Source organism: Poromitra crassiceps (genome assembly GCF_964638095.1).
Source record: "Poromitra crassiceps genome assembly, chromosome: 23".
Taxonomy (NCBI): domain Eukaryota; kingdom Metazoa; phylum Chordata; class Actinopteri; order Beryciformes; family Melamphaidae; genus Poromitra; species Poromitra crassiceps.
Genome location: NC_139639.1, coordinates 4,839,894 through 4,856,876, shown reverse-complemented (window position 1 = coordinate 4,856,876; position 16,983 = coordinate 4,839,894). Strand labels below are relative to the sequence as shown.

Below are 16,983 nucleotides of genomic sequence, written 5' to 3'. Positions count from 1 at the left end.
TGTGTGTGTGACTGTGTGTGTGTGAGAGAGAGAGAGAGAGAGAGTACTGTAGGACCCAGTTCCACTGAGGAACCGGTCCCAATAGTTCCAGAGCCGGCTGGGTCGAAACGCGTTTAACCCGTCGATTCCCATCTTCCACTCCAACATACTTTCCAGCACGTTGAAGTAAAGAGAGAAAATGTGCCGTTTTTAATTTGCTATGAAATTGTCTCACTCCCCCGTTCTTCCACGCTCTGCTGTATGTGTGAACTGAGATGTTCTCTAAGAGAGCAGAGTGTCGCAGCTCAAACGTCCTCTGCTCTGCTCACTCTCCTCACATCACAACCTCACACACACTGTACAGCTGTGTGCTGTGCTGTGCTGTGTGGACAGGCAGGCAGGTTGGGGTCAGTGGGAAGCAGAATTTAAATTCATTCATTTCAGATGTGGTATTTTTGAGAGTCGTTAAGAAAGAGTCATCAATCCCCAGCCCTGTGTCTGTGTGTGTGTGTGTGTGTGTGTGTGTGTGTGTGTGTGTGTGTGTGTGTCACAGCACTCTACCTGATCTTCCTCTCCTCCACCCTCCTCATCATACTTGAGGATGTTGTCTCTCACGTCGTCCTCAGGATCGATGAGAAGCTGCTTGGCCTGACGCTCTTTATCGCGCCGCTTCATCCACACCACAAACAGCAGCACCAGAACTGATGAGAGAGAGACACAGAGACAGAGAGAGAGAGAGAGAGAGAGAGAGAGAGAGAGAGAGAGAGAGAGAGAGAGAGAGAGAGAGAGAGAGAGAGAGAGAGAGAGAGAGAGAGAGAGACAGAGAGAGAGAGAGAGAGACAGAGAGAGAGAGAGAGAGAGAGACAGAGAGAGAGACAGGATCTCAAATTACAAAGCATAATAACTTAGAGGGCAGACCTCCAGCCAGGTGGTGAAGTTACAGCTGGACGTTTTAGATTCACTAACTATGTTCGACCCAAAAAAAGAGAGAAAAACACTCACTCGACAGACATGGGTTTTTGTTTTTGATGTGTTTTTATCCAATCATATTCAACGAAGCGAAGCAATATTTTACATTTACCAATGGAATGCGAGCGAGCTACTTTCTCTCACAATGTAGCAGCGACTGGGTCGTGTGGCGCAGCTGAAATGTGTTTGTGAAAGCTGGTGAAGATACACAGGCAGGTACACAGGTGAGACGGGAGTAAACTAACAGCTGATAGCAGGTATGGACTGAATCAACAGGTGGAGAGACAGGAAACTCTTTGACACTTGGTGTGTTTGTTCTGCACTGTGTGCTCAAGCAGCTCTTTCCACATCGTGAGGTCAATGCCAGACACAATGCCGCCGCTATGCTGCACTCCCATATGTGACCACACGTTGCCGCCGGGGGCGACAGATACAGCTGCCACTCCAACAGCAATAATGACAGACCTGAACCTGATCCGTCTTTCACAATTTACAATCCTCATTCAGCATCAAATGTGTCACATTAATTCATTATTATTATTATTATTAATTGACACATTAATAATGTGTCAATTGTTTTTGTTGTTGGTCTTGTTATTGGACTGCTTTTATAGAGAAACAAATGGTGCAATGTACAATGTTTTTTTTGTGTGTGTGTGTTCGTTTTAAGCCCCGCAAATGCAATCTGGGGGCTTGATCAGTGCTATCTTTTTGGTAATCCTGCAGTAATCTAGAGGTATCTCGGACGATGTTTCGCTGTCTTTATAATCCCTGTGTGTGTGTGTGTGTGTGTGTGTGTGTGTGTGTGTGTGAGTGGGGCAGCGCGCTGTCTGGAGGGGGCGGTGAGGGACACTCACTGAGGAGGATGATGATGCAGAGGAGGATGGCGATGATGGCGCCCGTGCCCAGGCCGGCGGCCATGATGTGCTGCTGGTCGGTGCAGTCTCCGTTGATGTCGCACTGGCACACTTTGACGCGCAGGTAGGAGGTGTTTGACATGGGCAGGTTGCCCGAGTCCGTGATGATGATGGGGATCTCGTAGATGCCACTTTCGAGGAAGCCGATCTTCAGGCTCAGCTGGGCATAGTCACCTAAGACACAGAGGAGGGAGGTGGGAGGAGAGGGGAGAGAGAGAGAGAGAGATGAGCCAGGAAAAAGGGAACACTTAACTGTCCAGTGATGCACGTCGCTTCCTTGTCAGAGCGAATAAGTATGAACCGGCGAGTCCAGAGGGAGAGAGAGGCACTTTAGTGTTACTATTGTGCTTCAAAATACAATAATGCTATGTTTCTTCAGCAGAGGAGGCTGCGAAAACATTTTTCAGAGAGGGGATTACCTCGAAACTCCAAATGCAGTCATTTGTATGGACTATGTTCACAGTGAGGTTATGACCTTATTACCACAAATATGCAGCGTGAATTGCTACCTGGAAGTTGCGTCAGCAGCACATCTAATCCCAAATACGGTCAGGATTTAGATTGGCAGTTTATACATTCACTGAATACCTTTTGATAATACTGCTCAGGCTAAATTCCCAGCTGCTATAATCCATGTGCCGATTATCCTGTTAAAATATATTATTCGCTGCGTTTCAACTCTAATCGCTGACAGACAATAAACGAGTCCTGCTACCCATATTTGTTTTTGCAATTAGCATAAAGAATGAATGTCTGTTTGGTACAGTAAGGCCAACACATTATATATGGAGAACACCGTCTAGTGGGTCACAGCGAGTACTCGACCCTATGCGGTGTGCTTTCAGTTTCCACACTCATCTCCTGACTGCTGTTGACGATTATGTCAAGATCACAAGAAAGTACTTCAGTAGGTTCATTCACACCTTTTTTCTGCTTTTCCAATAGCAAAAACAGGCCAGTGCTGCTCAAAGTGGGTTATTATAGCAGGGCTAAAAATTGGTAATTGACAGGGTATGGGGGGGGATCTCCCAGCAAAAAGAAGAATACTTTAATTTCACGATTATTTAATTCCCTTGAAATTAGCCCAGTAAAATAATGTATGATAATGAAAATAATGTATACGCTTTCATATTCGTCCTACCTACACTACAGACAGTTATGGAATTCTGGATGAAAACATATTTAGCGACAAACATCTCCCCACATGGTGGCTCCCATGCATATGTAGCTTAACTAGGCATCTCGCATGCTCGATGCCTAGGCTCGCCCGATAGATGTGAATCTATTCTGGGGTTCCTTGATGTGAAAACATCTGGGGACTTATAGGAAATCACTGTTTGAAATGAGGAAGCTAACCCGTGCTACCCTGTTGCAGCAGTGTGCTGCTTATCTTACCACTGAGTCTTGTGATGGTCCAGTTTCTCCTCACGTCTAAGGGCTTAAAGGCCAGCTCGAAGGCGAACGGCCCGGCGTTGGGGTTCAGGTCTCCGTCCAGTGCAGTGAGGTTGATGGCGTTGGGTTCCGGCTTCTCGCACACCTCCACCTCCTGGGGGAAGACGCGGGGAGCGTTGTCGTTGATGTCCAGCAGGAAGACCTGGAGAGTTCCCGTGCCACTTGCCGGAGGCACACCTAGATGGGACAAAATAAAAACGGCATAAATATTTATGAGAATATCGATTTTAAAAATCTACATATGGATAGGGTTTTTTTATAGTGAAATGCCCACTCTCATTCATTACATACAACCATTGACAGAAAAGCAAAGCATAACGTTGATTCTCTTGTGGTCTAAAATAGCCCACTCTGAGTGGCTATTTGCTCTAGTGGGAGAAACCCCATCCAGAATGCATACTGATCTGAGAATCAAATCTCAAATGAGGAGAGAGACAGAAAGAAAGAGATATCGGGTTGTGTTGTGTGTGTGTGTGTGTGTGTGTGTGTGTGTGTGTGTGTGTGTGTCTGTGTGTGTGTGTGTGTGTGTGTGTGTGTCTGTGTGTCTGTGTGTCTGTGTGTGTGTGTGTGTGTGTGTGTGTGTGTGTGTGTGTGTCTGTGTGTCTGGAGAAGGTCTTCCTGATGAAAGTCACGGGATGGGAATACTAAAGCAGACAAACAGAGGCCACTGTCGCTCCTCTCAGGCTCCTCTATGTATTCAGCCAGCTAAGAGGCTTTTTGACCATTCAGGCCACGCTCAAAGGAGCTACTCATCCAATCCTGAGCCATGAATGCAGAGAAACCTCTTTTTATTGGAGAGTTTTTAAGCCTGTTGGCCTGAGCTGTGCTCCGTCCGTACAACAGGCTCAACCTCAACAGACCCAAATCCTTCTAGTGCAGGCAAGAGGTGAACATATCCACATGCCGGCTGCTTCTGGGACTGCTTCTGGGACCTGCTCGCACATTAACCTTCAACTACGGTGGTCACTGTAGCACACCTGCCAAGCACCTGCTACAAGGTTGACCTTCAGGCACCGAGGCTGATTTTGGGCAAAAAAAAGATTCGGTGCATTTATGCACTTCTGCCGTGTAAAAAACAAAATCACTAAAGTAGTCTGGAGCTGGGTGGAAGATTGACCTTTGAGAGGCAGGATATGTTGTACCTTCTAGGCTACCTTTCAAGAACGCAGCTTTATTTTTCCAATGCTCCGAGTAATAGTCCTGGGCAAGGTGCTAGAGACAGTGCTAGTAGAAGATAAAAACACTTGAAACATGCAGCCAGTGCATCACAGAAACTCAAACAAGGTCTGTCTGACAACTTCAGTCCCACTTGAATGGGTCACGTACCACTGTCTGAAGCCAGGAATGTTGCATTGTACAAACTGTTCTTCACGTAGGACGACTCTCGGTCCAGAATGGCAATTGTTGTTATGCGACCGGTGTTCGGGTCAATCCTCAGCCAGTTGGCTGGATCCGACAGTTTGGAGTATCTGAGAAAAGACACAAAAAAGAGATGCGTTTAAACAACAGTTCACAATCCTCACCGACGTGCATTTAGACTTCAAATGACTTCCAACTTGATGCTGGATTTTCTGTAAGGGATTATCTGTGAGTAGTGAGCACCACCTGAGGTTGTTCATGAGGCTGAAATTCGTTGAAACGCTATGCACGGGTGAAATGGACTCTTTGTTGTTCCGTTTGAAGATGCATAATTTCCCCACTAGGCTATACGTGTCTTACGTAGTCGCCCTCCTGTTCTTTCTTTACGTACCTGATGGTTTGCTTCAAGAAGCGATCAGGGTCCTGGGCAGTGAAGGTGGTCAGCGAGGACTCAGGCATCATTCCCTCCTCCAGCTTGACGGTTTTGGGGTTGGGCTCGAAGTAGGGGCTCTCGTTGACATCGAGCACGGTGATGGAGACGGTGGCTGTGGACTGCCGCGGGGAGTGGATGCCTCTGGCCAGGGGAACCTCGTTCTTCGCTTCCACCGTCAGTGAAAACGACCTGCCTGTTTCGTAGTCAATAGGCTGGAAAACAAACACAGACGAGACGATACAGATTGACACGTGAAAATGCACGATGAAATAGCAAAGTTAATCAAACGGTGGAAACATCATCATCAGTGGAATTGGATTTTGGATCTTTCCAATCATTTTGTAATTTCAGTGGCATGAATTGAAAAAGTGTTTTGTTTTTGTTTGATCAGTATTGTCGTCTTTGAGTTGAGCTGTAGGACAGTGTGTTCAGTGGGCTTCACATAACGTTACATCTGACAACATTCAAGTCAAATGTACTTTAACACATTTGTGAAATGTTCTCCATCTAACCACAAAGTAGATGACTTATGACTGCATTACCAAGATGACTAAACTGTTAATACTGAGAGGGCAAAGATGAAGCAGTCATCTGCTAATTCATCATTAGGCTGAGCAGACTTTTCTAGTTTGGCTGCAGAATGCGCTTCTTCCGCCATATGGTGTAATAATTGCCAGATCTTAATGGATAGCCACATCATTTACGCTAGTTTCCTCAACACGCAGCCGGCATCGCACGATTCCACAGTCCATGGTCATGGATGTGGACCTCTCTCCGCCTCTCGATCCATACTTTATGGAAAACAGAAATGATTGACCTGCAGCAGAGCTCAGTATAGCATCACGCTGTGCAGCGTAGCGCACTAACGAGCGCTATAAACTATTCATCTTATGCTTGTACTTCTGTGTATGCGCTATGTATTCCAAGGTAAGCATCTCCCAGGGGGGGGACGCAGGGGGGGGCGGAGTTTGGAGGAGGCAGGCCTTACCTTGACGACGGTGACCAGGCCGTTGTTAGTGGTGGGATCAGTGGGCACGGAGAACCTGCCAGTGGGGTCGCCCCCGGTGATTTTGTACACCGCGTTCCATGCTGCCGTGTTGGGCTGGTCCTTGTCAGTCACCGTCAGGTTGGCCACAATGACATTCACACGGTTCTCAGGCACCTCGCCGAAGAACTGCATGAATAAACCATGGAGAGAAATACACACAACAACAACAGCGTTAGCCCGTTAGTGATACTGCTGCGGCAGCACAAAATACACACCGAGCAGCACCCTGCTCCTCCAGAGGCTCTGCAGGACCAATCCTGAGTAAATGGAACATCTACAGCAACTTATCATGTGGTCATGGTCATCTCACTCCACTTCCTGCCCTGATAGCACAACAGTCAGCATTCAGCATTTCAGTGATTCACAAGCGCAGTTAGTGCCTCCTTCATCTCAGTAGTTGCACGTGTCAACATTTGGACATGGGGGGGAATAGAAGCGTTTACGCCTGGCTGGCTACTTGTATGTCCGTATGACTTCAGAAATGCTGGCCAAGCAGAACTCAGGCAGTGAGCAGCAGAAGTGCCGGTCGAGTGCCTATAGCCCCCCGCTGGGGTGAGTGAGTAGTACGGGGTGGTTCTGGTGCTTTAGCTAAAGACGACGACCGTGTTGTTGAGGTCTCTCAGATATCAGCTTGTTTCTTACCGTCTCGGCAGTGAACTCTGGTGGATTGTCGTTAACGTCGGTGATTCTGATGACAGCGGTGGCCGTGTTGGAGAGACCGTACATGGGGTTGCCCTCCATGTCAGTGGCCTGGATGATCAGCGTGTACTGAGGCACTTTCTGCAAGGGAAGAGAAACAGTCGCAGAATTAAAACAGTGTTCGTTCACAGGGGCGGATCTAGAGAAATATTGATGGGGTGGCACCGGCAAGAGGATGGCGTGGAGATTTTACGGGGTGGCAGAAATATATCCTGTATTTGCTGATTTAATCGGAAACAATCATATCAATAATTGCTTGGAAAAGCCCCAAATTTGAACTAAAAAAAACGTGACATTATTGTGACACGAGTAAAGCATTGAATAGAAATATCTAAAGGTGGTATTAGGGGTGGGTAGTCAGGAGTTACAAGTAACACACATGAGTCAACATTGCTGACGTGCAAGGTCAGATAACATGTGTTTGTCGTCAAATGAAAGTTCTCATTCGAGCGTGTTACAATGAGAGATACATGAGGAACATTTATTGCTACATCAGGGGGAAAATCCAGAAGGTTCTTTGTGCTTATCTCTCTGGGAAAACTAAGAGAAGTGTTTTCTCAGCAAGAAACCACATTCTATAATATGTTAAAATGTTACAGACTGGCCTGAGACCTGTAGTGTGACTGTGAACACTGGCATTTCTTTGTAGACTGAGTGATGATACCTGCACATTGTATAGACGGTTTTCACCAGAGCGCAACCCCACAGCACTTCCTTTTTCTCAGTATTCGGCAAACTGCAGAAATATTCACTCGACATCGTTACTTTTGTTTTCGCTGCTCAGCTCTATAGATGGTTTTCACAGAATGGTCAGTCCTGCACTTGAATGTTTTTTTTTCTTTTATGTCCATAGCAAACACTGCAACAGGAAGTGAGCGGGGGTTCAATTTACAATGTTTTTGTTGTCAAGTTAAAACCGTCTATAGCATGGTACCAATGGATGCCTTAGGTCTGGTTATTGTTATGTTATTTTAAACTTTTCTGGGGTGGGGTGGGGGGGGTGGGTGCAGCCGCCACCCTGGTAGATCCGCCCCTGATCGTTCATATACCTTACAACAACAACAATGGATAGCCATGTTTGTAGAATACGGGGGTACATATCAGCATGATGCCGCTGTTGACCTAACATGATTTTTCAAATCAGATCCGGCTCGCTCGCTAATTGCGATGACTAATGGTTCTCCACATAAACGTGCTCCCTCTTATATTCCCGATGGGCGAGGAGGATGTGAGTTTAGTGAACGCCACAGCGCCACTACGTTTCACTATGTACACCATCATGAAGCTAACAAATGACTGCCTTCACATTAAAAGCCACTCAGGTGACGGACCAGTTGCCAGGTAATGAGAATCGGGCAAATTACTTTTCACGGTGGCAACTGGCGGACATAAAACAGCGGCCCCAGGGCGGACGTGATTGAGCAGCCACCTAGCCAGATTGCCCTCACTAGAATTGCACCAACTGGCTCCAGCGCTTTATATATTTATTTAGTTAGTTCTTTTCTCTCTCTCTCTCTCTCTTTTTTTAAATTCTCAGACAGCTATGCCATCCAATTAAATGAAAGAGTGCCTCCATCTCTATCACAGGAGAGAGAGAGAGGGGGAGGGAGAGAGAGAGAGAGCGGGGAAGGAAAGCTTCTAAAACATAACGTAAACATTTAGCTGCTCAATGATGCGCGCTAACCTCCGCGTAAGAGTCAATAAGTGTGAAGCGGCCCCGTCCTTTTCTACCTCTCATTTAGCGTTGCTAATCAGCAACATTCATTGTGGCTCATTAGTTCTCAGACAGTCTGGTTATCAGCAAAAAAGCTCTATTTTCTCTTTTTATTTTTTTATTTTTATTATGCTATTACAGATACAGGCTTCATGAACAACATTCAGAGAGCCTAGCATTGATCTGCAGCTACTCATACATATATGTATGTATGTATTCATTTTCTTTTTAACCCATTCATACCTGATGCGGTTCTGACGCGGTTCGCGGTCTTAAAGGGATACACACACAAATGAGGGATATACACGCAAATGCTGCATCAGGTATCAATGGGTAAATGCATGGCTCCTTGATGTAAACGGAGATATAATGAGACAGCAGAAAGCAGGGAGACGCACCTCTCTGTCCAGGCCGGCAGCCACGGTGACGATGCCTCCTGTCTTGTTGTTGATGGTGAACATGTTGGACGCGGGACTCTCGGGGTTCTGAGACAGGATCTTGTAGCGCAGCATCCCGTTATTTGTTTTCGGGTCGTCTTTGTCAAGAGACGTCACCGTCATAACAAACGTCCCTATAGGGGGAGAGACAGAGACAAGGTAGAGACACGATGCAGATACTCCATTTAACCGTTTTTTTAACAACACAGACAGTTTGTCATCTCTTTCTCCTCGCTCAGTCAGTTAGCTAAAGCCACTGCACTTCTCACTGGCAATCGGAGCACATTGAAAGTCGACTGAATTGTGCTGTATTGAACTCCACTAGATTGAAAGCTTTGTACAGTAACGGTACATCCGAGGTACTTGTGATGTTAAAATGCCACAGATCACTTTCGTGCTTTTCAACCCCCCCATGTATCATTACAATAGCTGGGTTTCCACCCAAATGTGTCGAAACTTTTAATCGAATTTTCAGAAAGTCGGCAAAATAAAATGCGAAACGATGCGCGTTTCCATCCACTGCTATTTTGCGAATTATAGAGCTGTCAATCACCTCGTGTTTGAGGCTGTCTGAGCTGCTGATCAGCTGCTAGACCTGATATACAGCTCTATTAAACACGTCATCTAACATTATTCATTTGAAGTTTCTTGATGATCTAAAGGTACCATAACGCCATTTCTGGATTACCAGGTGCGACTCGGCAAGCATAACGTTATAATCCACGGAGCAGAGATACTAGCCTAAAGGTAGTATCCCAGTCTTCTTCTGTTTACCATGGCGGGTATTGTGCTGCGTATTTAACATTATATTTACCGTGTGTAGCCCTATTGTGTGTAGGCTACACGGCATGTCATGTTTTGCAGTGATCAAGGCAAACTGCCTGGTTTTTGAATGGAGAGACCAACGGACGGTTTCCACCGCACGTTTCGCATTTTCCTTTTATCGATACATCCGACTTTTCCGCCTCCCTCAAGCGTGAAAACTTTTTTGCCATATTTGGAGGTTTTTGCCAATTAGGCAGCGTTTCCACTCACTTTTTTAATGCGCAAATTGAAATTTTGCATAAAAACAGGTGGATGGAAACCCGACTAGTGTCAATAGTATAACTACTACTATTATGCAGATGAACAGTGTTGACCTGCCCTTCATGTTTTCTGTGCAGTTCATTCCAGGCACTTCTGTCTCCAAATGACGCATTTGATGTCATTTGGAGACAGAAGTCAACATGTTCTGCTCGAGGGCGGCTGTTCGACCTACAGATAGTTTATTCTTATGTTTTCTGTAGGCGCGCATCCACGAAGAATCACATCGAGAGCCTTACTCAGCGTTAATGATCGATACCAGCTGGCAGGGGCGGAGTTTCTGCAAGCAGATGAACAGGGATTTCTCGGCACAGGAAACATGAAGAGAAGGTAAACACTGTTCATTTGCATAATATAACTACCGACTTTATAATGATACAAAGCTGGTTGAAGAGCAGCAAAGTCCTGCTTTAACAGCCGCCATCAAAGTGGCCACCTCAGGAATGCCATCGATGCTGTGTTTGATCTGAAGCGTGGCAGCACACCTGCTCTGTTACTCCCACTGGGCCTGGGTCTGGCCTGGGTCTGGCCTGGCCTGGCCTGGGTCTGGCCTGGCCTGGGTCTGGCCTGGCCTGGGTCTGGCCTGGCCTGGGTCTGGCCTGGGATCTTACCTGGCTTGGAGCCCTCGGGGACGGTTCCGTTCCAGATCTGATGGATGAACTCGGGCCTGTTGTCGTTCATGTCGATGACGTTGATCACGATGTCAATGGGGTTCTCTACCTGGTTGCCGTTCAGGTCCACTGCATGTGCTCTCAGCTGGGGGGGGGGGGGGGGGGGGGGGAAACATTATATAAACAAATCTGGACTGGAGTCCTGTTCAAGCAAACTGGCCATTTGCAAACAGACAACGGCGATTATTATCTCCAGGGTGCAGACAGAAAGGAAAGAATAGATTAAAGAAAACTGCGACAGATCGCACACTAAATTGCTGTGACAATAAACTCCATTAAACAGCACTAAAAGTCCTTAACTGTATGTAGAAGACCAACGAGTTAAGATCATCCTCTTTACTGAGACCAGTGACAAGAGGCAGAAAGAGTTCAGATCATCCTCTTTACTGAGACCAGTGACACGAGGCAGGCCTGGAGCTTTTCTATTTCCCACAGACAGCAGCTCCCAGTACATGCGTGACAAAAGATAAACGATGGTTTAATTTACAGTCACATATCCACTGTGGACTTCCTAATTGTTTTGAGTCTATTACAAACATCTGTTGAAATCCATCATTTAGTTTTGTGTATCGCCTCGGTTCATGTCTAGTAAGTTTCCAAATTGTGCTAAAGCGCATGGATGAATAGCACTTGATGTTAAATGCTTATAGTTTAAGGACCAATGTAAAAAAAACAGCTACTTAAAGCAGCCCTAAGAAGGAGCTGGAGGTTATCTTAATGTATTTAACACACACACGCACACACACGCACGCACACACACGCGCGCACACACACGCACACACACACGCGCGCACACACGCACACACACACACACACACACACACACACACACACGCGCGCACGCACACGCACACGCACACACACACAATTCCCTCAAAGGCATCAAATCGAATGGTTTAAATTCTCAGACGGATAAGTCAGACTTCCTGGGAGACCAGCACCACGCCCCGGTCTTTAGAGAGTCTGAGGGGGCTGCTTGGGCTGATCGCTGAGCACATGCCAGTTGGCAGGAATGTACAGCGCAGCCAGAGAGAAGAAGACGTTGCTCTTGATAAAGTGGACTGGAAACAAAACATTAGTGTGGTGTCCAGACTTACGTGGAAGTTGGAGATGTGCTCGCGGTCCAGGGGCTTGTTGACAGACAGCTCTCCAGAGATGGGGCTGATGATGAAGATGCCCGTGGGGGGCTGGTCAGCGCCAGGGCCGGTCACGCTGTATCTCAGGGAGCGGTTCTTGTCGTGGTCCGATCGGATCTGTGCCGGGATTAAGTGTTGGTTAATTTACAGATCCAAAACAGTCCTAAGACTAAGGCAATATAACAATATACTGTTGAGTAAAGAACTGCACATGGTGTGTGTGTGTGTGTGTGTGTGTGTGTGCGCGCGCGTGCGTGTGTGTGTGCAGTATTTAAGCAGTTCTGTCTTGGCTAGGCAGTCTATCCTCTTCACAATGTAAGCCAAGACTCCTCTGTGCCTACACGCTGCTGGATCCGTGCTGACAACACACTATTTCCTCATCCTGATATCATCCAATAAAGCCCAGAAACATCCCCCATAATATGGCTGGATTAAATCTAATGGTTTCTACTGGACTTAGCACTCAGTCAGGAAGTCAAGCTAGCTCGTGCTGGGAAAGGATCTACTTCTTCTTCACTGACATGAGAAGGATAGCTTGTCCTCTGTCAGCCACCCACACCCTGCTTTGACCAGGGAATGGCTCCCTTGTAGCAAAATGAATGGGGCAGAGTGTGTCCTTGAGCCCATGATAAAAAGGAGGATAATATCTCAACAGGCAACCCGGTGAAGACGTTAGATGTCTCTGTGTCTAAATAATGCCAGGCTGCATTGCTCCTGACTGAAACCATCAACAATAATAAATACAGCAGCAGGGACAAAAAACAATCCCAAAGTGCTGCAAAGTGCTGTAAATAAATACAGAGCATTTTGTTGGAAGCACACGTCTTTTGTCTGTGGTCCAGCGTGTGGGAGCCTGGAGGCCACAAGGTTGTCATATCAAGCCAAAAAGCATTTTCTTTCAAGTCGTGAGTGGTGTGTGTGTGTGTGTGTGTGTGTGTGTGTGTGTGTGACTGTGTGTGTGTGTGTGTGTGTGTGTGTGTGTGTGTGTGACTGTGTGTGTGTGTGTGTGTGTGTGTGTGTGTGTGTGTGTGTGTGTGAGTGAGAGAGAGAGAGAGTGCGCTCTGCGTCTCACCCGGACAAGCTCCAGTGGGAACGGGCCTCGAGAGTTCTCCGGCACGTTGATTGGGGGGATGACCCAGTCTCTCTTCATGCGTTTGAGCTGGCTGTCCGTGTGCCGCCGCGGAAACACGATTTCCTTCAGATCCTCGGACGTGACTGGAGGGACGGCCACTTCCTGGACCTGGCAACGGAAATGAAATGAGCTTAGGAGCTGGACAGTGGTCACATCTATACAGTAAATACACAGCATATGCTGCCGTGTGGTCGACGCGTTTGTCTTAAGCACCATACAATACAATACCATGAGGCAAGGCACGTTTATTTGTATCGCACATTTCATCAGTGTTGGGCAAGTTACTTTCAAAATGTAATATACTACATATTACTAGTTACTTTTGTTTGAAAGTAATAAGTTACTTTACAATATTACTGTCTGTGTAGAGTAACTCGTTACTTATTACACCTCTTTTGCATTACTTTTACCAAAACAACAGCAGCAGCAGAATGACATCGCCGCACCGGAACCATCCCGACAAATAATTTCAACCGCCTTGAAGTCAGTGTAAACAACCCAAAATTCTAAATGTTATTCTTTTCCTTTGTTATTGTCATCTGTAGTGGTTATTTGCATAAGAACACACAGTTCGATTAAGAAATTATTGTATCTTTATTATGTGCTTTGATTTCATAAAATTGAACTCAATTTGTAACTTGAGTTACTTGACATACAACGTGAAAAGGACAAGAGGACACGGTTCATGTCAGAGAACAAGCAAAATGCACGACATTAAAAGATGATATTTTTTGGGGCGTACATTTGGAGTATCTCTGCCTATCTAGTATCCACAGTATCTCTGCTTATCCACACAGTATCTCTGCTTATCCACACAGTATCTCTGCCTATCTAGTATCCACAGTATCTCTGCTTATCCACACAGTATCTCTGCCTATCCACAGTATCACTGCCTATCCACAGTATCTCTGCCTATCCACAGTATCTCTGCCTATCCACAGTATCTCTGCCTATCCACAGTATCTCTGCCTATCCACAGTATCTCTGCCTATCCACAGTATCTCTGCCTATCCACAGTATCTCTGCCTATCCACAGTATCTCTGCCTATCCACAGTATCTCTGCCTATCCACAGTATCTCTGCCTATCCACAGTATCTCTGCCTATCCACAGTATCTCTGCCTATCCACAGTATCTCTGTGGGAATCAAAGCTGTGATCCTGATAGTGTCCTGATTGAGTTACAGCAGATGAGTGTCACAATGCTATTTATTGCCAAGCTGAAATGAATAGGATGCTAGCTGACCCCGTGACCTGTTCTCTTCTGTGTGAGCACACAAAGGAAAGTGATGTGATGAGAAAAGCACTTTCCGCAAAAAAGCTAATAAACTCTCCAAACGTCATTTAATACCAATATTCTAAAATGTGCCGTTCATTCAAAAGGATCCGTCCTTTTACGGCTTCCTTTGTAGTCTAAAATATCTCCGGTAAAACACGTGATGATGATATGGTGAGTGTTGGAGAACGCTTTGGTGTGGGCGACTGCGCCAGCCCCCCACACACCCCGACCGCCAGACCCCCACACCCCCCGACCGCCAGACCCCCACACCACCCAGCCGCCCCCCCCACACCACCCAGCCGCCCCCCCACACACCCCAGCAGCCCCCCACACCACCCAGCCGCCCCCCCACACACCCCAGCAGCCCCCCACACACCCCACCAGCCCCCCACACACCCCAGCAGCCCCCCACACCACCCAGCAGCCCCCCACACACCCCAGCAGCCCCCCACACCACCCAGCAGCCCCCCCACACACCCCAGCAGCCCCCCCACACACCCCAGCAGCCCCCCACACCACCCAGCAGCCCCCCCACACACCCCAGCAGCCCCCACACACCACCCCAGCCGCCCCCCCACACACCCCAGCAGCCCCCCACACACCCCAGCAGCCCCCCACACACCCCAGCAGCCCCCCACCCCACGAGAGCGCCGGCGCGCGTTGACTTTAAATGGCAGAGCCTCGTCTTATGTCCTGATCAAATGCACCCACACAGACACAGCATAATGGATCTGCCATCCTCCCTCGGCTGTAATGAATGAGATTTGAAACAAAGGAGGATGGTACCTGCAAGCCAGACACTAAACACGCAGATGGCTCAAATTGCCTATGCTGCACCAGAGACGGAGCAGAGCTGAAGAGTCGTGCCAGAGAAAGTTAAAATAACCTTGAACAAGACAAGGCAGGAAGGAGGACAAAACAGAAAAACAATATTACGTGAGAGCCCGTCAATGTCAGCCAATGACGGTTGGGGGATTTCAGTTGGAATAGTCACGCCCCCTTTGAAGTCTGTTGTTCCTTAACCGCTGCTGTTGTTGTTGTTGCCTGTTAATTAGCGACTGTTGATTCGGTCACAAAGTAGCTGCAGGTCCGACCAAACGAGCGAGAAGTTCAAACGTGGATGGAAATGAATGAGCGGTTAGCCACCTGACAGCGTGACCCACATGGTGCTCATCGTCTCCCCCTCCTGGAACATCTGGGGAGCTGTCGGAGTGCTTCCTCCACTAATCATGTTTGAAATGCGATTACAGCGCGTTCACACATTAGAAATGCAGAGAGGCGAGCGGAGAGATAGCGATGGAGCATGCCATGTTTCAGAAATATCTATTACCCTATTAAAACGGGCGCGGGCGAGAGCAGTAATTATTTGCGACCTGTGTCTGGAATGATGGATGGCGTTGGGGGGGAGGGGGGAGGGGTGCTCGGGTGGGGTTTGTTCAGCACCAACACGCATCTATATATCGCTGGAGTGCTGGAGGTCTGCTGCACCCATCTACTCTCTCCAAAGCCCCTCCATCTTCTGACGAGAGGACTACTTCAGCCACAGCAGATTGTGAGCTTGACTGATTGGCCTGAGGGTTTGTGAGTGTGTGTGTGTGTGTGTGTGTGTGAGTGTGTGAGAGGGATTATCGATGCATTATGTGTGTATTTTGCTCTCTTAGAAGATTATCTCTGTCACATTGTGAAATGCTTCCTCCTAACTGGCCAACGCTGACAGTAATGTTCATTCATGTGCTTTGTCCCTCAAGTAAATAAATAACGGACTGCAGTGAAGTGGACGTTCCAGTGGGAGGTGCTGATGGTAGGTCCTATATATAAGGGGGGGGAAGGGGAATAAAAAAAAAAAAAAATAATAATTTTATATAATATATATATATATATATATATATATATATATATATATATATATACATATATACACACACACACACACACACACACACACACACACATCTATATCTATATCTATATATAGATATATATAATGGCTAATGTGATTAAGAGATGTGTGATGATTGATGGGAGGCTGGGAGAGAGATAACTGCTCATGACCTCATGGACGTGCAGATGATTGGGGGAAGTCAGTCCCTAGTAGGGATGCACCGATCCACATTTTTTCACTTCCGATCCGATTCCGATACCTGAATTTGGATATCTGCCGATACCGATATTATTCCGATACCGATATTTTTCTTGAATATACAGTATAGGCAAAGATTTAGCCAATTCAAGATTTTTTTTTATATATACCTTGCAAAAAGCAGACAAAATTAAGAAAATATACAAGACAAAGAAGGATACTATTATACATGGGCAAATTGCGGCCAGCGCCCCCTGTGCGGCGCGCGCTGGAATTGCAGCCCCGATTCCGATCCGTGAATTATGTCAGTATCGGGACCAGATACCGATATTGGATCGGATCGGTCCCATCCCTAGTCCCTAGTTTCATTACAAACAAATCAAGGCAAAAGCACCTGTTGTCTAAAGAAACACAGCACTAAAGCAGTTGATGTGGAGTCAATAACAGCATTTCTATCATGTGAATATGCTCACCTATGCGGCACGCTGACTTCCGTATATATAAAAATAAAAATAAATAAAAAAAGGCTGTAGCAAACCTATGTTTATCTGTTTGGGACAAGTATGTATTTCTCTGTGACCAAAAGACAACAGTGAC

General features: G+C 46.8%; 1 protein-coding gene across 1 annotated transcript in view; it reads right to left on the bottom strand.

Annotated features, from left to right (window-relative positions):
- LOC310796984 (cadherin-2-like) overlaps positions 1-16,983 on the bottom strand; it is an 85,011-nt gene that overhangs the window by 9,627 nt on the left and 58,401 nt on the right. The window contains exons 4-14 of the mRNA XM_083659251.1: positions 12,970-13,137; positions 11,859-12,014; positions 10,702-10,846; positions 8,969-9,141; positions 6,800-6,937; positions 6,098-6,283; positions 5,068-5,321; positions 4,644-4,786; positions 3,261-3,494; positions 1,806-2,039; positions 541-680 (exon numbers count right to left, since the gene is read on the bottom strand). Coding sequence (XP_083515377.1) covers positions 541-680; positions 1,806-2,039; positions 3,261-3,494; positions 4,644-4,786; positions 5,068-5,321; positions 6,098-6,283; positions 6,800-6,937; positions 8,969-9,141; positions 10,702-10,846; positions 11,859-12,014; positions 12,970-13,137 — 1,971 coding nt within the window. The remainder of the gene's footprint in view (positions 1-540; positions 681-1,805; positions 2,040-3,260; positions 3,495-4,643; positions 4,787-5,067; positions 5,322-6,097; positions 6,284-6,799; positions 6,938-8,968; positions 9,142-10,701; positions 10,847-11,858; positions 12,015-12,969; positions 13,138-16,983) is intronic.